Raw genomic sequence first — 24973 nt, 5'->3', positions numbered from 1 at the left:
TATATATATAATTGCCTCGACGCTCCATCTTATCCATGCATCACAAGAACGTAACATCGACTCTTTATCTTATCACAGCAATGCACGCAAAGAAGTTTTTGGTTCCTTCCAGAACTTTACCAGGACATGTCTTTATGGTTTTATTAACACATGTGTGACATATAATTGAAATGAAATACGAAACTGCTTCGATATTAGCCAATAACAACCTGATAAATGAATGAATGAACAATGTTTCCAGGGGAAATAAAAAAGAATAATTGAACGAACTAGGAAACCTGGCAACATATATCCCTCGCTAAGTTTCCTTCGCTAATCCCTCACTAATCCGCCAGAATATTTTACCAGCGGATCCCGGCCAAAGCCTTTGACGATCTCGCTATATTCGATGTCTTGATAATTACCCAGTCTCTTCTCATTCTTGAGGCAAAATAGGTGAATGAATTAGAGTGTGTTTGGATTGAGAGTTGAGTTGAGTTTTGATTTTAATTGGTTTGTAATGATTGTATTGTTGAATTATGAGAAAAAGTATGAAAAAATAATAAATAATTGAGAGAAAATAATGATTAAGTAATAATTGTGTTGTTGAATTATGAAAAAGTAATGAATAGTTGAGAGAATTTAATATTAAAAATTGAATTGAATAGTTAAAAATATTTAAAAAATAAAAAAAAGTAATGATTGTGATGTTGAATTGAAGATAAGTGGAGTTGAGTTGAGTTGAGTTGAAAATTGTTGCAAATCCAAACACACTCTTAGAGTGTGTTTGGATTGAGAGTTGAGTTGAGTTGAGTTTTGATTTTAATTGGTTTGTAATGATTGTATTGTTGAATTATGAGAAAAAGTGTGAAAAAATAATAAATAATTGAGAGAAAATAATGATTAAGTAATAATTGTGTTGTTGAATTGTGAAAAAGTAATGAATAGTTGAGAGAATTTAATATTAAAATTGAGAAAAGTAGAAGCATCGAACCGATGAAGCCGTGTGTGTGGTTTAATTGAAATTGTGTCTTTTATTTTATTGTCCACGCCCCCAATATTAATTACAGCCTCACAAAAAGTCTGCAGCTTCCCCCAATAATTCGCCGTTGGAAATTCTTCAGCCTTAATTATTCTATTATTATTATAATTATAATTATTATTATCTTTGTCTCTTCCATGCATATGAAATTAAGTATTTTACATCAAATTAAGGATTTTACGTGGAAAGAAAGCACGCATGCGTGCACGCAAACATTGCACCCCACAATTAAAATTTGGTTTGGCTAAATAATAATAATTATACACATTGGTGATATAACATTTTCTCATACAATCATGAAGAATTAATACTTTTTTATTAAACCACGGACAATACTGTTAAGAATTATTTATAAAAATTTGTGGGCTTGAACTTTTGAAAAGGAGAGTGGTACGATCTTGTGAAATTTTATTAATATAAAATGTATGGTTGCAAGGATATCACAAATCGTCGGTACAGTAGAGTGTGCCACACTACTGCTCGCTATTTTTGAAAATAAAAATTGATCTTTGTAGTATGAGACACTAAATAAAGTCTCATTATGAGATACTAATTATATCCATTAGATATTTCAACACGAAATCTTAATCATTCATAATTTACATATTTTATCCCTCAAATTATAATCCTTCAACTATTTATTTAATGGTTTTTACCCACAATAGTTTGTACTAGTCTCTCACTCATCTAACACTTGGCCTAATTAAATCGTCACACGTGTCCACACGGGGGGCAACATGTAATAGGTATGGGCATAACCCGACCCTAATTAATAGTACTAAAACCAAAACTATAGACCTATTTTTTACAACTCCGGTTTGATATTATTTATTAATTCGGTTTGTTTGATTTTCTATTGGTTCATTCAATCGTTTTCTTAACCATTTTTTCAGGTTTTTCATCCTTTCATTCTATCATTTTCAATTCTGACCATCATGTTCGATCATCATCTAGCAATTAATACAAAGGTTTCTACCTTTTCGATCATCAAATTGCTACTACAAACAATCGGGGTTCTCATTTCCTTTTATTTAGTTGAAAATTTTCTTCATTGGAATTGAAACTTCAACACCCTCATCAATTTCGCGATACATTCAATTCGAAAATCGCCCCTGTCGGACGTCTTGCCGTTGTGACGGGAAATTGGTTTGGATTAAGATGGTCAATCCTATCGATATGTTTTGCTTTACTTCATCAAACGACGCCATCGCTCAAGGCTTCCCGTAGTATTTTCAGAGAGTTCGCTGAAGGCCAATCCATGTCAATCTTTTTTATTATTTTTCCTCATTTCCAATCGGTTTTTCTTTTTGGCAACAATAATTTCCTTATCCTAATACTATTGAAAAACCGTTTGTTTCAATAGAGTCGGGTCGGATTTGTCGTGGTACCAGTAGGAGCAGTTAAAGAGTCACATAGTAATTGTAACACGTGTCGACGTCTAAATGTGACACATCATCAATCAAATATATTTGATTATTTTGAAATGTGACCCGATAATATTGTAACAAGATTAAAAAAATTACGGGTCAAAATGTAAGTTTTAATAAAGGATGTAAAAAGTATGTATCTCATCATGGCACATTATTTAGTGTCCCGCTCTAGAAACACTCAATAAAATAAACATTTAATTCTTTAAAAAAATTAATTTTCTTTTCCCATGTTTTTCATTCAATTCATGTGGCCATGGATGAGCTACGTAGAGATGCAAAGTGCCACCACTGACAGTGGGCCCCGTGACTCACGCGATGCCAGTCGTCCTATGAGAGCTGACCACGTTCTCGAATCTAATCCATAAACCCTTCCCCAAAATATCTTTTCCCGCCCCGCCCGGGCTGCCACGTAGGATCCCTCCGATGACGTGGAGAGTTTCCCGGCCGTCGATCTCGGACCCGAGCGGTCCCCATCCCTTAGATCCCCGGGAGACATATTTTTGTGGACTACGTAATTTACGTATTTTATTGCCTTCCACTCCGTTAAAAGGCCGGAAATTCTCTCCTCGCCGGAGATTCTCATTCATTCGCCAGACACCCGACTTCGCCTCTGACGACTCCGACAGGAACTCGTCGAGCTCGCTCACTTGAGGTACGGTTTTCTCCGTTGTCTTGGATTTTTTATTCCGTGATGCTCAATGATTGTGTATTGTGTCCGGTTCCTGTCGATTCTTCCATTTCTAAGTATGGCCGCTCGTTCTCGTGATCTTCGGGGACGTATGGTGTGGTTGATTGGTTTTGTTTGGGATGATTAGCGTGTCGTAGTTGTGAAATGACAACTTCTATAGTTTAGGCTCGGAGATGTCGATATGTCGGCATTGTGTGGTTTGTTGTGAAGTCCGAATGATTGAGAAATGAGGGGAGTGGCAGGGCATTATAGTTGGTGAATCGGTGTCCAGTTGAAGATCACTCTGCTTGTGTATAAGTTTTGATTAGAGGCAAAAGCGAGCGTTTTTCAGCATGACCGATTAATTGGACGGAAGATTTTCGAGATTTCCTTGTCGGCTCAATCTTGATGTGGCTTTAGGATTTGATCAGTAACAGCCTGCACTTGATAGTGTTGAAATGATTAGAATTTGAAGTTCGTTCTCTTCATGTTTACCGGGTAATGTTCTGTGGATGATTAGAATTTTGCAATAGTTTGACTTGCCTGTCATTGTACTTTGCTGGGTATATGTTTGTTGGGTTTGGAGTCAGTGGCTAATCCCATTCGGATTTAATCCGACTTTGCTTAGCTAAGTACTTAGTTTGATGCTTATGTAACCGAAAAAAAATAGTTTGATACTCAAGAACACATGCATCTGGAATACACACCACCCGCTGAGAGATCATGTCTTTACCATGTATGCCTTCTATGCTTGCAGCCTTTTTTCAGCAACAGAGCCTTCTTATATCGAGTAAAACTATTGCGTAAACAAGTTTGGCATGGGAGTTGTGACCGTCTCCAGCTCGGCTTCTGGAACACTGGTGGGATTTAATTCAAAATTCTCAACTAGCAAATCTGTAGTAAAGAGACCTTTGATTGTAGCATTCAGAGGAGAAAAGAACAATAGTACAGCTTTGCTGACCCACCAGGACCAGACTCATTCTCCAGTAGAAACGTCCAAGAAGCAAAAGAAAAAGGTAGGAAACGGGAGCAAGTCCTCTAGGAAGGCTGTCTTAACAGATGAAGTTTCTCCGTGCACATTGGAATTGGATTATTATGATGCTGCTGCCAAACTTGAGGATATATACAAGCTTACTTCAACCCCTAATACATCTGACGCTGAAGAAGTAACTGGTGAGAAGAAGAGAGGCCGACAGAGGAGAAAGAAGACCGCTGAAGGTGATGAGGAAGAAAACGATGAGGTTGGTCAAACTGTGGTCCGAAACAGGACAAAGAAAGCGAAACGACTGAGTCTCGATAGAAGGATCGCACTGAAAAATAACAAGGACGAGAAACCCGTTGCTTCAGAGCAAAAGAAGAAGGATGTCAAGAGTGAAGATGAGAAGATTGAAAGGCTGGTTCGGGACTACTCTGCTTCAACTGATTTGGTCAGCTTGGACTGGAAGAAAATGAAGATACCTCCTGTTCTCCCTTCCACGGAACACGCTTGGCTGTTCAAATTGATGCAGCCGATGAAGGTGAGCCTTTTTCTCTCGAAAAAGTCGAGTGAAAGAAAGATAACGTATAACGTTTTCTGGTCCCTTTTTCAAAAGGTTTAGTCAAGTCGCCCTGTTTTATGTAAGGTTGCCATTTTCCAACTCTGATCTTTTCACACAAATCAGGCTCTCTTTGAGGTGAGGGAGAACTTGAGAGCTGGACTGGGTAGACAACCAGCCGACGCTGAATTAGCAGATGCCACAAAAATGACTGTGGCTCAAGTGCGGAAACACCTGGAGGTTGGTCGTGCAGCTAGAAACAAACTCATCAAGGTATTCTCTTCTATTCCACGTCTCTAGTTTCTCTTGCAAAACCAGGATATTGCTGTTATCATGATTTCAGAAAGAAATGTTGCTTAGAGGCTTAGAGCTACAAATTTGACCGCTTAAGCTAATTTGCTTTGCAGCATAATCTTCGGCTAGTCTTGTTCGTCATCAACAAGTATTTTCAAGACTTCGCAAATGGATCGAGATTTCAAGATCTTTGCCAAGCGGGAGTGAAGGGGCTTATTGCAGCAATAGATCGCTTCGAACCGAATAGGAAATTGCGGCTCTCCACTTATAGCCTGTTTTGGATCAGGCATGCCATCATCCGTTCCATGACTGTCTCCAGCTTTACTCGTGTCTCATTTGGCCTAGAATCGGTACTTACTTCCTCTTGTCTAAAGAATTATACTTTCTGCTCTCTGTTCTCAGTCACATTGTCTATAGACAATGTCTTTATTGCAATTTCAATCAATTGCACGAAGAAGGAAGGATACTAGCCTTCCTTCAGGAATGCATCCCGAAGAATGGGCTGCACTCTTTGAATGTGTGGATATTAGAGATTTTGGAACTTTAAATTATTAGTAATAGTTTATAGAGAGGGCATATTTAGAGGATTATATACGGGTAATGTTTGCTATCGCTGAAGATGTTAAGATGAGTTTCATGTAATCGACTTTACAGGTCAGAGTTGAGATTCAAAGAGCGAAACTCGAGCTGCTATTTGAATTAAATAGAATGCCTACAGAGGATGAGATAATCGAGAGAGTTGGAATGTCACCAGAGAGATACCATGAAGTCATGAGGGCTTCGAAGCCAGTCTACTCTCTCCATTCAAGGCATGCTGTCACCCAGGAAGAATTCATTAGTGCCATTACTGATGTTGATGGTGTCGGAGGAGACAACAGGAGGCAACCTGCTCTTCTCAGACTTGCTCTCGACGATGTGGTTAGTTAAAAAAAACCTTTACAAATGTTCTCGTAACCACTCGTCATTTATCAATAGATATTTTATCCACCATGGAAGTTTCATGTTTTCAGCTCGACTCCCTGAAGCCCAAAGAGAGTCTAGTCATCAGGCAAAGATACGGGCTCGATGGGAAAGGAGACAGGACACTGGGAGAGATTGCTGGGAACTTGAACATATCTCGGGAGATGGTTCGAAAGCACGAAGTGAAGGCTCTCATGAAGCTCAAGCATCCAGCTCGAGTTGACTATTTACGCCGGTATATAGTGTGAGAAATCCATCATCTATCACAGTACATATTATTCCTCATTCAATGTCTTGCAACTTCCCATCATCATCCCGCCATTTTACGAAACCATTGCTGTATATTCCAATAGCAGTCCCATACCTTATCGATCGGTATTTAAATATGTGTATAACATTGCAGAGCTGCGGAGAATACGTAACACCATATATTTTCTGTCTGTTGTGACGAATGTTGAAGGTTCTATATGTACATCGATCCCTGATACGAATATAAAGCAAAGCTAAAATCGAGTGAAATTTTATATTGTCAAACAGATGTTCTTCTGTATAAAGAAACTCAGTTGTCCCTGAGATATTTTGACCGAAAACATATATATAGAACTCGTTACTTTCATATTTATATCTTACATCACAATCTTGAGTAGAGGAATTTGATTCTGATTCGAGATTTTCTCGAGCTGCGAAGATCATGTATGTGTTCACGCCATAGTTTCAGTTAAGTTGTACACCATGTCCGAATGTGGTTCCTGTTCTGTGCAAAAAATATGCCGGGATTCATTTTTTTTGGCTCAAAAATTCTTTTAGGAAATATAAATTGAGTTTCACATGTTGTCGCTTCAAAAAAAGCATATGCTGCCAACATCGATCATCCTCCTTTTGGGCATTTCACCGAAAACGAAACATAAAGAGGAGGTTTTTACCTTGATCAGCAATCAAAGGTCCTGTTCACGCTAAAAACATTAGACACCAACTCGGCCATGCGTGTGGTGATTGTAGGCGTGTCAGGATACGATTCAGAGAGTATTAACGTGTCGCAATCAATCTCATCAAAACAAAGCGTGTACCACGGTTTCAAAAGTCCGCGGGACTGAACAGTGACTAGATTGTAACGGGCCGTTTGGATTCAGAGTTAAAGTTACTTTGATTTTGATTTTGATTGTGGAAAATGACAAATGAGATGTAGTTATAAATTTGATTTGGGAAACTTGTGTTTTTGTTGTGTAGTGTGTTGAGTTAAAGTTAAAGTTAAAGTTAAAATCAAATTCTTTGAAAACAAACAGGGCTTGATCTTCAAAATTAAAGTGCGTCTTAGACGATTCGCAGTCCGAAGATTTGACTGTTTGTGATTCTTCACCAAAATATTCACCTTCGAACGCGAATTCAAGTCCGAAAAATAAACGAGTGGCCCCGCAAGCCCCCTCATTATTCTCTCGGCCAAATTCAACTCAGCAAACTGAGTTGTGAATTCGTGGGAATCCACTTATATAAGTGAACCCACAAATCCTTAGAGATGCTTCGGCAGCCGGTGTCGAAGAAAATTGCAATCTTCGCTTTGGATGCCCGGGAGTTCCAAGAACGGATGCGGCTTTGATCCTCACGGATCGGTTGAAGGGAAAAGTACGGGAATTGAAAGTGCTGTAAAAGAAATGTCTTGAAAAGTAAGAACAATGAAACGAAGTGCGAGGAATAGGAAGAACGATGAACGAAAGGACAAAAGATATGTGTTTGATTGATGTGTGTTTGGAGAGTTTACAACGAAATAAACGGCACGTATATGTCAGCATGTACATTGAAACCCTAGAGAATATATCTAAATTATATGCGCCACGGAATAAAATCGAAATAGAAAATTGACTATCTGACTCTCTAACGAATATCCTAGAAATGTCGGAGATACGTTCCAATTTATTCGACTTACTAAATTAAAGAGATAGCACGATAATTTTACATGCTTGAGCTTCAAGCATGAGATCGGCTGCCAAGAAAATCAAATTCCCACCGCCCCTGTTGCTTGCAGACCGACCAACTTCAAACCAAATTCCTCCATGCTGGATTCCTGGGCTAATTTTCCCCAATTGGGCTAAGCTTCCATGTCTTGGGCCTATCTTCAATTATATGGACCTCAATCCGACCCAACTTGCTATAATGCTCACGGCCCATCTTCTCTATATCCGATCCGATACTCCTCCAAGACCCGGGATAATCATCGAAACACCCCGCACATGTCACGGCTCAGCTATTTTTCATATATATATATATATATATATCAATCAATGGATCAATGGATCAAATCAAATACGTACGTAATGATTTCAGCCAAGCAGATAATACTAGAAGATGTTCGACTGAGACGGGTATGGAACAATGCAATTAAATGGAATGTGTGTGTGTGATCTTTATCAAGCACATGTGTTTCAATTTCATACCAATTAAAATGGGGTTGAGGAATTGTGAGTACTAATAGATGCCCATATTCATCTCATCATCAAGTGGATGGATAGATGGTTTGGTTTGGTCAACTTCACTTCACTATCACATGTATAGCTAGGCAACTAACTTGCAATGATAATAATGTGCTTGCTTGAGGGAAGATATTCTAAATGCTTCTAATTCTTTTCCCGTACCGAACATTATGTCGAATCGCACAATCCCATCTCCTTCTTCAGCATAGCAAAATGCTTTTTTTGACAGACAAAATATCGCAATTACCAAGATAATTATTTTTGCTGACGGACAGAATATCGTTATGTCTGTCCAAATCTAATTCACCTCAAAGGAATATGAGGATGGAATTCAACTATTTTTATTCCCCCGAAAGTGGTTCTCATCAAATGGACCGAATCTGACTTACAAACCGTGTACTTACAATCAGAAGAAAGAATATTATAAAAAATGATCTGATATTATATTTTTCCCTTTTTTATGACAAAGTGGATAGGAATTAACTTCTATTGGGAGGCTCTTAAAAGGAGTACATTGCATAGATCAATTAGAAAGAGACACGCCGTCGGATGACTGTGAGTGAAATTTTTTTGTGAAATAATAAAGTCTTGTTATTTAACCAGAAATTTATTGTTTTTTAAAATAAAAGTCTCACTTATTAAATGAAAAGAAGCTCATTATTTTGTGGAAAAAAATATTATTTTCAAAATAACAAGACTTTTGTTAAATAACAAATAATTTTACTAAACAATAAGAAATGTATCATTTTTCCAAGTGTCCTTGCTTTGAATGACAAACACACTCAAAGTATTATGTCAAAATATTCTCATCCTCTTTTTTAGGTCGATCCATTATTGTCATATGAAATTAATCTCAAATTCAACAGTTTTCAATCTTGTAAATTAAAGAATCAAAATAAATGAAATTTTTAAAAGAATGTTTTACCTTAAATGAAACGTTCACTTCTCTTTTTCAATTGCATCGGTTTTCTTGATCGCTCTCAAAATTGACGCAATTATGTTTTAAAAGCTTTTATTTTCGTTACAGCATGATAATTTGGATATGATTAATTTGTATTAAAGCTTAAAAGGGACAACACCCTAATCTTTTTCTTCATTTATATTGTTGTGTGTAATTTATAGAGACCAACGTAGCCAAGCAACCTTCACTTGGTAGGATATAAACCAATGGATTCAATAAGTTCTTGCCAATAAATAAGCCCGTTGAATAGCAACAACTGTCTTTGCTCAATGTGATATATAAAACACTCATACCTTGGCACGGCACCTGGTGCAACGGTCCTCGATGCAAAAACAAGCACTAGTTTGACTAATTAGGGGGTGGTGATTTAGTGGCAGTGGGGGCAAAGGTTGCTTTGTTACCTCGTCCATTAGGAATAGTCACGAATTGAACTATAATCAAACTGCTTTGGGTCATTTACCAATATCAGGAATAGACGATTATACAATTCTTTGAATTCACCTCCAATAAAATAAAAAACGTAAAAAGAATTTCTCTTCAATTGTTGTATATGATATATATTATCAAGTCTGAGGACTTGCTTCTGTTTCCAAATTGATAACATGTATCATTACGCAGAACCCTTTTCTTTCTGATTTTGGTATTCTTATTTTAGGGTTTGGGAATTAATTAGAGGCAAGAATGCAAGCAATATATGTGAGCATTACTTAATTAATGTATAAACTAATTAACAATATACCAAGCATACATGTAGTAGGATTAAATTTGACAACCACACATGTGCCAAGTGGATATAGTGGGGGGAAGAAGTTCTCGACTCCCACTCATACACACATACAAACAACACTAGTGATCATGACTGAAATTCTTCTTCTCCATATTGCATGCATTATTTCTGATTGTATTATCAATTAATTAAATAAATAATTATTCCCCTCCTTTTCCCTTACGTGATGACATGATTGCATAGATCAAATGCATATAGAATAGCATTTCATGCATGGTGACACAAAACTGCATGCTCCATATCACCTTTTAGCCACAAGTTTTGATCCATTTGATCATCAAATTCGCACCTCGCTTTTTCTTCCCAACATATAAACATTATCATCACAATAACAAGTCAGGCACCACTTCCACCTCTGGCATTTTTTTTTTTAAATTATATTCTTAATTCTTCAGGTATGAGCATTGACATGGTACCTTTAAAATATATTAAAATTAGTATTCGCTCGGGCATCGATTCTACCCAACAGCAAATTGCTTTTAGCTGCGAATCTATGCACCCGCAGGTTAACTTTCTCACATATATGGAGCCGCAACCCTCTGCGGCTGGTGGTTAATTAAACTGTTTCCATGCATGTATTTGTCTTTAATTTTTGTTTTCTTTTATTTCTTTTGAAAATAGATAATTCTTCTTCTATATATATATATTAGCAAACACACGGTCTTCAAGACAAGCACAAAGCTTTGCTACTATAAGCTCGACCAAAGGTGTGCTTGGCTAAAATAAGAGGAATCATCAACTTCTGTATCCTAGGACTTATATAAACATACACACACACACATAGATATTGGCACATCTTTCATCGTGATTGGTCGATCGGAAGATTACGAGGAAATGATAGACAGCAAACTCCATCTAGCCACTGGTGTCATGGGTATGTGTATAGGGTTTTAATTAGCTAGACAATATATCATTCCTTATTGCATTCATATAATTAATTTCTAAGTCTAGAGAGATCATTTGCTTTCTTATTCTTGCAGGAAATGCTGCTTCCCTGTTGCTCTACGCAGCTCCCATGTAAATATATCTCACATAGATGTTTCGTAATATTCTCCTTTTGTTCCCCTATATCAAAGTTTTCCATCTACAAATGCTCGATATGGTACCGTTATATCTTTACTGAACTTTTGGGTCGGCTGGCATGCGCGTGTGTGTTTGGCAGACTGACATTTTTTAGGGTTCTGAGGAAGAAGAGCACCGAGGAGTTCTCATGCTTTCCCTACATCGTGGCGCTCCTGAACTGCCTCCTCTACACCTGGTACGGTCTCCCGGTCGTGAGCTACAAGTGGGAGAATTTCCCGGTGGTCACGATCAATGGCGTCGGGATCCTTCTCGAGCTCTCCTTCATCCTTATCTACTTCTGGTTTGCATCACCACGAAGAAAGGCAAGCTCTATCTGGCTTGCTTATAGTTCGACTGTATTCATTGTTTTATGCATTATTCCACCACACCTCATTTATCGAATTTTCGGCACTACTATTATTTAGCAGTTTCGCATAATCATACCTTGCAGGTGACAGTCGCGGTAACCACAATGAGTGTTGCACTTGTATTTTCAGCTGCAGCACTTATCTCGGCATTGGTATTCCATGATCACCCTCACCGTAAAATGTTTATTGGGAGCATTGGGCTTGTGGCGTCTATCGCAATGTATGGTTCACCTTTGGTCGCAGTAGTAAGTCGCCACCTTCTCATCACCCGATCTTTTTCTCTTTGTTTTTCCTTTTGGATAAGTCATCGCCCGATCTTATGAACATACAAATATCTATCTTTGCTTTTAAATGTACCGGAACTCACTCCGGATCATGAGTCAAGCTAAGGTAAGCTAGTAATTGCTTAATGGAAAACACTGCGTGCAGAGGCAAGTGATAAAGACGAAGAGCGTGGAGTTCATGCCTTTCTATCTGTCCTTCTTCTCGTTCCTCGCCAGTTCCCTCTGGATGGCTTACGGGCTACTGGGCTGCGATCTCTTTCTCGCCGTACGTATATTATAAAGAACAAAATCGACTTAATTCCGATTATCATAAGCAAACACATGTCGAACAAAATATGAATGACATGAACTTTTCTTGGTGGTGGCAGTCACCTAATCTTGTGGGGAGCCCATTAGGGATACTGCAACTCGTGCTGTATTGCAAGTACAGGAAGAGAGGAGGAGTCATGCAGGAATCAGGCAAATGGGATGTCGAGAAGAGCACAATCAACACCAGCGATGAGAAACCGAAACAGCCGGAGACCGCGATCACTAATAACTCCTGCTCTCAAGCTCCATGATTTTAGCTTCAATCCATGTAATGAACGGTCTGCAAAAATTTGACCCTGTTTCTGGATTTAAATTTCAAATGAAGTTCGATGAAGATTTTCACTCTCTGTTTCTTCTATTTACCTGTGTACACCACCTAAAGCTTGTTAATTGTACCAAGATATTTTATGTCAATTTCCATGAGTGAAATTGGAAAGTCCTATAGCCTTGTATCAAAATCCGACTATGGTTCATGTTCTGATTCATACTGTGTTCATGATAATAAGAATGCGTTTGTTCTCTTCACTTTCTTATGGCTTGTTTCGCCATGCTCTTGGTTCTCACAGATTCCCCGAGCAGATATCTTTGATGTCTTGATTCTCATACTCTTCTCATTAGTTCGAAATAAGCCAGGAATGGACAATGTCACAAAGGAACTGTTGTATTTACATCAGCAATATCATCAGTTCGTTCTGAAACATAGTCGAGCATCACTAGTGAGTTCACATTCGCTGTTATACGTTCCAAAGTCCAGTAAATCAAGTCGCACTGTGGGTGGCCTCTGTCCTCCACAGAGAAGGCATGAAACCCGCTGTTTAGCTCGATCCAACTCCGCCCGGGGTCCTTCTTCAGTGCCAGTCCCCTTAACTGCTTCCTCACCTTCCTCTTCTCCCTCCACCTCCCCGACAGGGCATAGATATTCGAGAGGATAACGTGAGCAGACACATTGTTATAGTCGATCCTGAACATCTTTTCAGCCACTCTCTCTGCTGCTTCCATATCCGCCCAGAACCAACACGCACTCAAGAGGGCTCCCCACACGACCCCATCTGCTTTAATGGGCATCTGATCGATAAACTCCTCTGCTTCCTTCAAATAGCCCGATCGACCCAGCAGGTTGGCCACACAAGCATAATGCTCAAACGTAGGGATGATCCCATAATTTCCCATTGCTCGGTAGATTCTCATTCCTTCCTCAATTAGACCCGAATGGCCACAAGCACTGAGGATCCCTACGAATGTGGCCGAATTAGGGCAGACCCCATTCTCTAGCATCTCCTCAAACAGGCGAATTGCCTCCGACCCAAGCCTGTGATGGGCGTACGCATTGATCAGGGCAGTCCAAGCGGCAACATTAGGCAAGGAGATGCTTGAGAACGACCTTCGAGCATCGTCAATGGACCCACATCGGGAGTACATGTCTACGAGAGATGTCCCGACATAGACATTTGATTGGTGCGGCGTTTTGAGCACATGGGCGTGGAGCATCTGCCCGAGTTTAAGCGACCCAAGGCATGAGCAGGCATGGAATAGAGCGGAGAAAGTTGATCTTGTTCTGGTGATTGATAATTCCCGCCCTTCCCTGTACAATTTGAATGCATCCTCATAATGACCATTTTGGATACAGCCGGAGATCATGGAGTTCCACGAGACCGGATTTCCTTCTCCCTTTATCTCATCAAAGAGCTGCATAGCCTTATTGATCTCCCCATTCCTCGAATATACTGCTATCATTGTATTGAAGGAGGCTATGGTTCTCTGAGGCATCTTATCGAACAGCCTCTTCGAATCCTTGACTTGCCCATTTAGTCCATACCCTTTAATCATCAAGTTATACGAAATCGGTTTTAGCTCAGAGAGTCCGTTGAATATCACCTCAGCATCATTGATCCTACCCATTGAAACAAGTCCCTCAAGCAAAGCATTTGAAGCATTTAAACTCGGATTCACTGCTCCATCATAAACCCTCCTCGCCTCATTGATTGCTTCACAACTGGAGTAAAACTCAATCAGGGCGCTGCTAATGGAGTCATCAGACTGGAGCCCGTATTTGATCACAAGGCCATGGATGGCCAGACCCAGTCGAGAAACTCCGAGCTTGCAAGAAGTCCTCAGAATACAGTCCAAGGTGAACTCGTTCGGTGCTACCTCACCAGTCTCCCTCATAAGCTGAAACAGCTCCAAGGCTGTCTCCTGGGATCCCGCATCCTCCTGCTTTGCAAACCCCGAGATCAGGGAGGTCCACGCGGCAACGTCCCGCCTTGGCATTCTCTCGAACACGTCCATTGCATCCTCCATCCAATCATACTGCACGTAAGCTACAATCATTAAGTTCCACAGCCGGTCATTCATATGAATGAACTCCTCGAAAATCCACTCGGCCTCCTGAGCTCCAGCACAATTTGCATAGAAGTAAAGCAGGGCACTTCCAACGAGCTCGAACCTCTCTGACCCGGACCGCAGGATGAGGGAGTGGATTTCCTTCCCGCCTTTCAAAGACTTCGAATTTGCGCAAATGCTCAACACGGTGGAAAAGGTGGTCTCGTTGAGCTTCATCCCGCTGCGGTGCATGCTCGAGACGAGGCTCAGGGCATCAGGATACCTTCCCCACTTGGAGTAACCGGAAATCATGGTATTCCACGAGACCACGGACCGTTCGGGCATTTCGTCGAACATCTTTCGAGCAGTGTCCAGTTTGCCAGACCTCAAGTGCTGCGTTATGGAAATGTTGGTGGAGATTACGTCGGCCTGCTGAGTTGTGACGCTCCGGCGAAGGGACGGGAACTGGCTGAGCTTTGTCCATGTTCGTAACGGAAATGCTTTGGGCTTCACCAGCATCAATATCAAGCGGTGACGAAGCAGAGACTTGAATGCTCGAAGCTGCTCTGCCTCGTCGACGGAAATGTTGTGCAATGGCGGTCATGAAACTTCTGAGCCGACAATCCTTTAAGAGGACGGCTAATGGGCCTAATACCATGCCCAACCCACTAGTAACCAGTGAATATGTGGGCTTTCTATCAGCAAGAAAAAGCTCCTCCTCTCGAGAGCAATGAATAAACCTCCAACCTTCGGCTCCTTGCAAAAGCTCGATTCGGTATCGTCAACTTCCCGAAGCTAAGGGTGGAAAAATTAGGCACAGCTCGATAAGAGCGGCCATGGCCTAGTTATTGTGGCGTGAAACTTACGGACTAGGACTGGTAGTATATCAGGTTGGGATGGGCCTGATTCATTTGGGTCGGCCCGTCCCGATAGCCTGATAATTTAAAATAAAAAGAAGACAAATAACGAAAATTGAATATGAAATTGAAACGGGAAATCCTAACCTAACCCAATCTCTCTTCTGATCGTCTCTTCGGTCTTGTCACTCTCGTGCGGTCATGCCTGTTATCACTTGTCCACCTCTTCCCTTCCCGCCATCGACTCGTCAAATCGCATATTTATAAATTTAGGTTTTTTTTAAAAAAGATTAAGCATTACTTTGTAAGGAATTATTTTTAAATAGATATATATATTTTTGGTATTAATTCGGTGTTTGACAATATCAGGGATGACGGGCTAGAGCGAGATGTAATGTCGAACAGAGGGTCGGCCCAATGGCTTATGGCTCGGACAGGGTTCCACGGCCCCCATAGTAAACGGGCCGGCCCAATTTGCCACCCTATCTGAAACAATCCCGAACACAGAAAGGCTTTGGCCAGAGCTTTCAGGTCGATGACGAGGAGACTCTAAACTGATTCGACAATTCCCCATGAAGTCAAATTCCTATGGTCCGTTCATTTATTCATCTAACAAAACAATTAAGGTTATGATGTAGCGCAATAGTATATACTCTCGTCCGGTTCACGTTCAATATCCACTTGCATTCCTCTATCAACTATTGCATTTCTATGTCATTATATTAAGTTTATAGGCCTATTTTATGTCAGAAAAAGGTACAATTTTCTAACCAATTGATTGAACTATCCATTTTCATGTTCGATTTTCAATATGTTGAGAAGATTATCCTATTCTTACGTGAGATCTGATGTAATTGGTGCTGGTCTGATGGGACAATATTGATTTTTTTTTTTACTAACTCGGGATGTTCGGACTTCGCCCGGCTAATGCCCGGGATCCATGAACCCCCGACAGCACACGGAACGGGTAATCACGCTAAAAGCATTCCAGTGGATTCAAGGAATTTTCGAATCCGGGATCAAGTGGATACTTAAACTCCTTCTTATCACTAGGCCAACATTCTTGGAGTTGGACAATAATGATACTTAGTTGTTGATCGGGCCATCTATAGTATAATTAGGTGAATGGGTGATGAAGTTGATAATTAATTTATTTATTCCTTATATATGTATATATTTAAACTAAATCCGAAAATGAAAATGAAAAAAAGAAGAAACCATGAACAAAATACAATGAGAGCCACAAAAGAGAGCCGGCGCCAATTTCAATCGGGATAAGGTCTTCTCCTTCTTCTTCTTCTTCTGCTTCTTCTCCTCTTCACTTCACTCTCCTCCTCCTCATTCTCCTTCTCCTTCTCCTTTTTCCGGCGAGGGTTTTGAGCTGAGCAGAAGAACGAGCCAGGGAGAGAGAGACGCCGTCATTCCATCCCAAGCTTGGGAGTTGATTGAGCTTCGCCGATAAACCCTAGCGATGACTGTCCTCCAAGCTTCTCTCCTCTGCAAAGCCTCAATGGCTCTCATATCTTCTTCTTCTTCATCCTACTGTCTTTGTCCTTATTCCAGCTCTCCTTGGAAGCATCGTTATCACTTTCTTCCCCCCTGCCGGAGCCGCTCCGCTTCTCTCTCGTTCAGTTCTAATCCGTCAACTTCACGAAGTCCCCGATTCCGCTCCCGCGCACGGATTTCCCCATTTCGCTGCACATTGCACTCCGATAACTTGAATTTGGACTCCGAATCCGCAACCAGCCCCTCGGAGCCGGTAATTGATGAGCTCAACGGCGAAGTGACGGGGTCCTGTGAGAGGGAGCTCGGAGTTGAGGCGGAGGGTGGCGAGGTCCTGAAGATTGAGGCGGTGGAGGGAGAGTACGGGGAGCTAGGTGCTGATAGTGGTGAGAATCTGGTGGAGAGTAGAGTAGAGGATGGTAGTTTGGTGGAAAATGAGGCCTCGAAGAGCAAGATTCCGGTGATGGTGTTCCTGACGGGGGTGTGGGCTGTGCTGAAGCGAGGTTACGAGAGGCTTCTGGCGGCGGATTGGCTGAGTTGGTTGCCGTTTTGGCGGCAAGAGAAGCGGTTGGAGCGGCTTATAGCAGAGGCTGACGCTAATCCCAAGGATGCCGCGAAGCAGAGCGCGCTGTTGGCTGAGCTCAATAAGCATAGGTCAGGCCCCGGCTTTCGTCTTAATTTCTCCTTTGATTCTCGACAATTAGTACGTTGCCGAGCTGCTCCGTTTAATGGGATGGTTGTTAGAGTTTTCCAATTGAACTATGCTCTAGTACTTGGGGCGTATTTTCTGGCTTCCAAAATTTCAAAGACATACCATATTGGTCTTTGCTTATTTAATTCATTATCACGACGATACCTATGGAGGAGGATGATAGAAACTTAATTTCAACTTGGAGGGTGGGTGGGTTGAATTGAGGGAGACTATAGAGCTTAAGGGGGGTAAAACTGAGAAAAAGCAACTATTATCAGAATCGGATGGTGCGTGGTTTAAGTTTTACTCGAGAAGTTTTTCGTGTAAGGTAAAATAAAAATGTACTCCTATTCGTACTTGGATTATGTATTGGTGCTCAAGTCGCAATTTCTAATCTCCATTTTTCAGATGAAATATTGCAAGTTAAACCGCGGAAAGTCTAGTTAATGAAATTTTATTGTAGTCTACGTATTTTGCTTTGCAATATCGAATCGTCTCTGTAGAAGTTGCGAAGCATTTGTCAGATACAAAAGTCTACTCTGGAATAAAATTCTAGTTGTCTCTCTTTCAACTGCGAATGGCAACATAATGTGTATCTTCAGCAGTAACCGTCCTTACTGTCTCTTTTGCAAATGATAAATGAAGCTGCCGGTTCTTGTATGAATTTTCGAGTATGATATTCCAAGTTTTCTGTTGCATCTTTGTTGGTGTTATCAGGTCATTTTGTTCGATGGAATGCTTGCGTTAACATCATCAGAAATTTTCCTTTCTAATCAGAGTTGTTGTCTTTGCTGCTTTCCATCCTGGAGTATTCTTTTTGGTCAATTATTTATTAAGATAAATCTACATATAGTTTCCTGTTGACTTGCTGCAGTCCAGAATCTGTCATCAAGCGTTTTGAACAAAGGGATCACACAGTGGACAGTAGAGGAGTTGCAGAGTATCTCCGTGCTCTTGTTGTGACCAATGCAATTGCTGAGTATCTTCCAGATGAGCAGACTGGAAAGACTTCTAGTCTGCCGACCCTGGTAAACTATTTTTCATGCCGTTATTTTTTCTAATAAGTAATAAAATTGTACATGCCATTATACCAGGATGTTTCCTTTGCCATAAAAAAGAAAAAAAAAGAAAAAGAAAAGGACATTAACATAGTAAACCGAAATAGTGAAAGAAAGGGGAGAATTTAAAATCCAGAATTATTATATAGTTAAGGGGTCTTCTAGAATTGAAATTGGGCTATAATGTTGCCCATTTTCCTTAGACATCAGTGATCAAACAGTCTATATGATGTATAGAAGAATGGCTTTCTAACATCTTTCAACCGAGGACCATACATGAACTCCTGAAACGTCAAAAGATCAAAATCAGGGTAAGGCATTGCCTGCATGACATTCATAAGTGTGAGCTTAAATTTCTAAACTAGGATATGCTTGTACTGATTTACATATGTAATACCGACCAGTTATTAGAATTCTTCTCGTTCAAGGCTCATTAAGAGTCAACTTTCTCCCACAATTTTGTCTTGCAGAAGTAAGAAAACAACTACAATCTTTCCCCATATCTCAATTTACAAAGTGAATTGTTCTATTTCGCATGTAGTTACAAGAGTTGAAGCAGCGGGCCTCAGGAAACATGGATGAGCCTTTCCTAAACCCTGGCATCTCTGAGAAGCAACCGCTGCATGTTGTTATGGTAAGACTCAGTGTCATAGTTGTGCAGTATTTTCAGGTTGCGGACCTTGCGGTAGTTGTGGTTTGCATGTTGTCATGGTAAGACTCAGTGTCATAGTTGTGCAGTATTTTCAGGGTTGCGGACCTTGTGGTAGTTGTGGTTTAATGGAATTACATGTACGACACTCTGTTTCTTTTCTTTCAATTCTAATTCTGAACTGTGTTATTCTCATCTAGGTTGATCCTAAAGTATCAAATAAATCACGTTTTGCGCAAGAGCTTATCTCAACCATCTTGTTCACAATTGCTGTTGGACTAGTGTGGTAGCTTCCTTCGTTCTCTAACATTTTTACTTAATTTCTTCGTTTATGCACGTGATTTTAATATTCTTATCAAATGACCACTTATTTTCAGGGTGATGGGTGCTGCCGCACTCCAGAAGTACATAGGAAGCTTGGGCGGTATTGGTGCATCAGGCGTTGGTTCAAGTTCATCCTACACCCCAAAGGAGTTGAATAAGGAAGTCATGCCTGAGAAGGTATCATTCATCATTTGTCAATGTGATATCAGTTGAAGTCCTTTGCATCATTCCAGTTTACCTTTATTATGTGCTGACCTGCTCACCTCTGAAACAAAAGATATTTTTTGATCCATATCTTTGCACGGATGCTCTCATAAAACTACTTTATTTTCATTTTCTGACTAAAGATTTCTTTTTCTTTGTAGAATGTTAAAACTTTTAAGGATGTCAAAGGTTGTGATGATGCAAAACAAGAGCTTGAAGAAGTGGTGGAGTATCTCAAAAACCCAGGAAAATTTACACGTCTTGGAGGGAAGTTGCCTAAGGTGTGATTTAGTTTATCACTTGAACATGTATTTTTATCTTTATTGAGCTGCAAATGCTCTTGTACCTCTATGAGTTGCTCAAATAAGAAAGTTAATGATAGCCCTTAAATAGGCCATTGAATTCATGCCTGCACCTGCTGACAGACTAAAAAGATGCTTAGTGCTTTCTTAGTTAGATTATATAAGAATACTAAGAGTATAATTTGGTGCATTGTCTATGAGTTGATTCTGCTTGAATTTTAACTTCTTTGTTATTTCTTGTACTAATTTCATTGCTTCCTTTAGAATATGAATCTTTTAGCAACATCAATGTTGACGTCAATCTTCTTATTATTTGGATCAGACTTATCTCAATTTTCCATCCCAGTTGTGCTGCAAGTGATTATGCCTCAATGGGCAAGTATCTTCCAGAGTTAAATTAAATGACTTTATTTCTTCTTGTTTACAGGGAATCCTTTTAACTGGATCACCTGGAACAGGGAAAACTCTTCTTGCCAAGGTATGGTGTGTAGAAAGCTTCAAAATCTCATTTCAAAGTAAAATATGATGCTTTTTCACTGATTTATGTCAGCATAATATATTTTGGACTACATTATCTGCTTTTACATTTGTAGTTTTATGGAGATTCTGTTGAAAATTGCTAGTTTATTTTCACTCTGGCCGTTATTGGATGTAGAATAATAAATATTTTTATTTTGTATGACTTTGGTGTGAAAACTCTCTGATCTATACGCACACATATATAAAAGATTAATAAAATGTCCGTTCAGTCTTGTTATATATGTTTGTCTTGCTTAATCTGCAAGATTATAATAATTTGTAACTCTTACCCTGGAATTTACTACTTATATTCCAAGTTCAGAATATGATCTGTGGTCATTTTTCTTTGCCCTTAAAACACAATTAGTCTGATACTACTATTAATCCAATCTTGAAGGCCATTGCTGGAGAAGCTGGTGTTCCTTTCTTCTACAGAGCAGGATCTGAATTTGAGGAAATGTAAGCTGTGTTTACTTGATAGATATGTTTAAAACTCCCAAAGTATTATCTATTACTCTTGTTTGTGTGCCTCAGAGTATATGGCATTGGCAATCTGTTATCTGATATGTAAAACCTACTGTATATAATATACTTTTTTAGATGAGTTCAGAGGTTCTCTGGCATATAATGCTGTAAAATGTCTTCCGTCGTTGTTGAACCATGAATGTCATGCTGCATCCATCAGACATGTTTCAGTGGCAACTGAGCAACTGACTCCTGTCTTTTTCTATGATCTGAAGTACTTAGTCGAGTTTTTTTATTCCCGTTTCAACAACTCACTAGATCAACCCATGTTTAATTACACAGGTTTGTCGGGGTTGGAGCTCGTCGTGTCAGATCCTTGTTCCAAGCAGCGAAAAAAAAGGTTATTGCCTCTTGAGGCAATTTTCTTGACCATTTTTTATGCATAATATGGTGTATTCTTTGCTAACTATATCCAAAATATTGGAAGTGGAAGAGTGATCGCACCAATTGGAAAATCACAAATTCATTGGATAGATGCCTTCTGAACCATGACTTCCTTTTAGTTGACTAAGTGATGACTCTCTCAACAAGTAACCAGATTTGATGGAAATACCTTTAGGATCATCTCATTGATTTCACTTCAATGTTTCGCAGGCTCCTTGTATCATTTTCATCGATGAAATAGATGCAGTTGGTTCTACTAGAAAACAATGGGAAGGTCATACGAAGAAAACATTGCATCAATTGCTTGTCGAAATGGATGGTTTTGAACAAAATGAGGTATACCTTTATTCAGTTAATTGTAGTTGCGTCCTGTTTCAGCTTATCTTACTGTGTCTTGGATTTCAGGGAATTATACTGATGGGTGCAACGAATTTTCCTGATATTTTGGATCCTGCATTGACAAGGCCTGGTAGATTTGACCGCCATGTAAGAGTTCTTTAATCTACCTAAGAATTTCCATAATGACTAGTTTATGTATTCCTTGATTTTCTTATTTGATGCCATTTTCTGAGGATTTTTCATCTTAGATTTCTTTGCCTTTCAATACTAACATCGTCTCCTCCCTCTTCTAAAGTAGTCACTGGAAAGTAGAGAGCAAACATCAAGTTATTTTTATACCAATTCATCATGCTATTTTCTATGTTGGTTTTGAGCGCTCTCTTTATAATTTGTTTCTGTACTTCAAAATTTTTCAGCATTGAATGGTTCGTCCAGTTGTGATTACTAGAACTCATTACATCAAGCATCTTGGATAGTTTTGAGTTCATGATGAAAAAAAAAACTGATTTAACTTTCAATTTTAGATTGTAGTTCCAAATCCAGATGTAAAGGGTCGTCAGGAGATACTAGAGCTCTATCTACAAGATAAGCCATTGGCTGATGATGTGGATGTTAAAGCAATAGCTCGTGGTACACCTGGTTTTAATGGGGCAGGTGGCCTTTCTTCCATTATTCATCGGAAAAGTATCTCTTCTATTTTTGTGTTCTCTTCATGAATTTCTTAATGATGGCAAGTTCTTCCGTGCCTTCCATCAGATCTTGCGAATTTGGTGAATATTGCTGCCATCAAAGCTGCAGTCGACGGAGCAGATAAACTAGCATCTACGCAGTTAGAATTTGCTAAGGATAGGATAATTATGGGCACCGAGAGGAAAACGATGTTCATATCAGAAGAATCGAAAAAGGTATTGACCAGCAACCTTGATATTGTTGGGTTTCCATTTATAGTTTGAGTAGACCTTCGCACACTGACTGTATATATCATCCATCATTTTCAGCTCACTGCATATCATGAGAGTGGCCATGCGATAGTTGCATTCAATACTGATGGGGCACATCCAATTCACAAAGCCACAATTATGCCCCGTGGATCAGCTCTTGGAATGGTCACTCAGCTCCCTTCAAGTGATGAGACATCAGTTAGCAAGAAACAATTATTAGCCCGACTCGATGTTTGCATGGGAGGAAGAGTTGCCGAGGAGCTTATATTTGGGCTAGACCATGTCACGACTGGAGCAAGTAGTGATCTCCAGACAGCTACCGAGCTAGCACAGTATATGGTACTTGTCTGATTTCTTTAACTTGCTTTTTGAAGTTAATGTGAATGTGTGTGATTTAGAACCTGTCCTGCATTTTTTTTTTTTTCTAATTGATTGCTGGCTCTGTGAATGTCTTTCCTGCTAGGTTTCAAACTGTGGGATGAGCAATGCGATTGGTCCAATTCATATTAAAGAGCGACCTAGTGCAGAGATGCAATCTCGTATCGATGCCGAAGTATGACTTTCTGATGGACAATGAGCTTTCTAGAATACATATGGACATTGGCTGTGATACTAATTTCAAAAATCTATTGCAGGTGGTGAAGCTACTAAGGGACGCATATGACCGCGTGAAGGCTCTGTTGAGGAAGGTCCGTTCTTCTCTATGTATCTACTGCAAAATCCTATGCAATCAAATCATTTTTTATTAGTGATCACTTGCATCAGAAATCTCTTTATCGGAAAACTTGGCACCTCTTAAGAGTGTTGATGCACATATTTTCAGCATGAGAAGGCTTTACATGCACTTGCAAATGCTCTTTTGGAGTATGAGACCTTAAGCGCAGAAGAAATAAAGCGCATACTCCACCCCTATCGGGAAGGCAGCATGTCAGAACAACAGGAACAAGAAGAAGAAGCGGGCGACCTCGTGTTGGCATGAATAGTTATTCCTCTTTCTTCTGCTGAGTTATTGGGGGAGTTGACGGCTGTCCAATAAACAGAAAGGAAATAACACACGAGGAAAATCAGAATGCCGTAAAAATTCGCGTTAAAGTCATTGCCAAGGGCACCAAGCAAGAGAGGGCAGCATTGCACAGCGTGTAATTTAGAAGCATACAGGTAATTGTTTATACTTAACACATCTTGCAATTCTTTTTCCCCCCCTCAATGTCTCCCTGTTCAAAAGATGTACCATATCTCCTTCTGCAATATTCTTCTGAAGCAGCTCCTCTCTCATAAAAATATCATCCTAGAGCAAGTAGTTAATTTCTGTACCATCAGGGGATCGGGACATTCAATATGCAGCCGATCCTGGCAAAAAATTTTGAACTATACCCGCTTCTAGTTAATTTTTTGTTTCGAAACTGCTGTTTAGAGTTAGTACGATGTTGATGCCACTGCCGTATAATAAACGAATGGTCAGGAAACTTCCTGGCGTGATTTTGGTACTGCTGGAAGTTCTGAAGATTAGTCTGTCGTGCCTGATCTGAGCTAACCTGTTGAAACCTTTCAATATGAGTAGCGTGTGCAGATGACTGACAGATTTTAAGTAACCAACATTGCATTGCTCGCGTGCGACAGGAAGCTCATTAATTTTCCATTTTGAAATATATTTGGTACACAAGAAGATCTATTGCGCCTAACGCCAGGACCAAAGATTAGGGCGACATGAGGCCCATGTTTTGGACTCACGGTCCAATTTGGTTAGCTTATGGGACTAGTTGGGCCCCCACTCGGCCCACCCTAAGGATGAAATCCGTTGGGACCATTCCCACGTGCGCAAGTCCAGGTCCATCTCTTGGGCCCAAAACCTTGGGCTGGCCAGCCGCAATGGGCCCGTGTTGGGTAAGGAAAGACCATCCATGGCCCTGTGCCTAAGTCAATGAGTCAAATTGCTTGTCTATCATCCGCCTTAAGCTGCACAAACATCAAAAGATCAAGAGACGGCTTATGATCAGTCCCCAAGCAAAAGGCCAAAGGTAGAAATCTTTAGCCGATTCGTCATGTCATAGTCGAGGATTTTATACAGCGGACAACATGGAACATCGAAGTCACACTCTAAGAACTGTGTTTAGAAAGGAAAAAAAAAAAAAGATGGAAAAGGACAAGGCCCTGATTAGGGTATCAGCTATCAAATTGAAATTACTAATACATTCCAACAGAAATAAGGCAGAAG

The 24973-nt window shown here is 40.0% G+C and overlaps 4 protein-coding genes across 4 annotated transcripts; 3 read left to right on the top strand and 1 right to left on the bottom strand.

The window, feature by feature from the left end:
* Window positions 1–2950: 2950 nt before the first annotated feature.
* Window positions 2951–6523, top strand: LOC116205852 (RNA polymerase sigma factor sigE, chloroplastic/mitochondrial). Its single transcript, XM_031538538.1, has 6 exons — window positions 2951–3103; window positions 3876–4635; window positions 4780–4926; window positions 5061–5297; window positions 5602–5865; window positions 5958–6523. Exons 2-6 carry the CDS (start codon window positions 3937–3939, stop codon window positions 6153–6155), a joined length of 1545 nt encoding a protein of 514 aa, XP_031394398.1. The 5' UTR covers window positions 2951–3103; window positions 3876–3936; the 3' UTR covers window positions 6156–6523.
* A 4250-nt stretch (window positions 6524–10773) lies between these two features.
* On the top strand, window positions 10774–12626 carry LOC116206019 (bidirectional sugar transporter SWEET3). Its single transcript, XM_031538740.1, has 6 exons — window positions 10774–10994; window positions 11101–11137; window positions 11283–11505; window positions 11634–11795; window positions 11980–12099; window positions 12203–12626. The coding sequence occupies exons 1-6, from the start codon at window positions 10955–10957 to the stop codon at window positions 12392–12394; spliced, it is 774 nt and encodes a 257-aa protein (XP_031394600.1). The 5' UTR covers window positions 10774–10954; the 3' UTR covers window positions 12395–12626.
* Window positions 12627–12727: 101 nt separating this feature from the next.
* LOC116206018 (putative pentatricopeptide repeat-containing protein At5g37570) lies at window positions 12728–15197 on the bottom strand. The gene has a single exon (XM_031538739.1). It carries the CDS (start codon window positions 14979–14981, stop codon window positions 12789–12791), a length of 2193 nt encoding a protein of 730 aa, XP_031394599.1. The 5' UTR covers window positions 14982–15197; the 3' UTR covers window positions 12728–12788.
* Window positions 15198–16545: 1348 nt separating this feature from the next.
* On the top strand, window positions 16546–24247 carry LOC116203109 (ATP-dependent zinc metalloprotease FTSH 11, chloroplastic/mitochondrial). Its single transcript, XM_031534772.1, has 17 exons — window positions 16546–17476; window positions 18388–18541; window positions 19113–19205; window positions 19421–19506; window positions 19598–19721; window positions 19910–20029; window positions 20478–20528; window positions 20967–21028; window positions 21377–21434; window positions 21689–21814; window positions 21884–21964; window positions 22342–22471; window positions 22574–22722; window positions 22816–23097; window positions 23222–23311; window positions 23394–23447; window positions 23582–24247. The coding sequence occupies exons 1-17, from the start codon at window positions 16791–16793 to the stop codon at window positions 23735–23737; spliced, it is 2502 nt and encodes an 833-aa protein (XP_031390632.1). The 5' UTR covers window positions 16546–16790; the 3' UTR covers window positions 23738–24247.
* The last annotated feature ends 726 nt before the right edge of the window (window positions 24248–24973 follow it).

This window comes from Punica granatum, chromosome 4 (assembly GCF_007655135.1).
Source record: "Punica granatum isolate Tunisia-2019 chromosome 4, ASM765513v2, whole genome shotgun sequence".
NCBI lineage: Eukaryota > Viridiplantae > Streptophyta > Magnoliopsida > Myrtales > Lythraceae > Punica > Punica granatum.
This window is presented reverse-complemented; position numbering and strand designations above follow the sequence as displayed.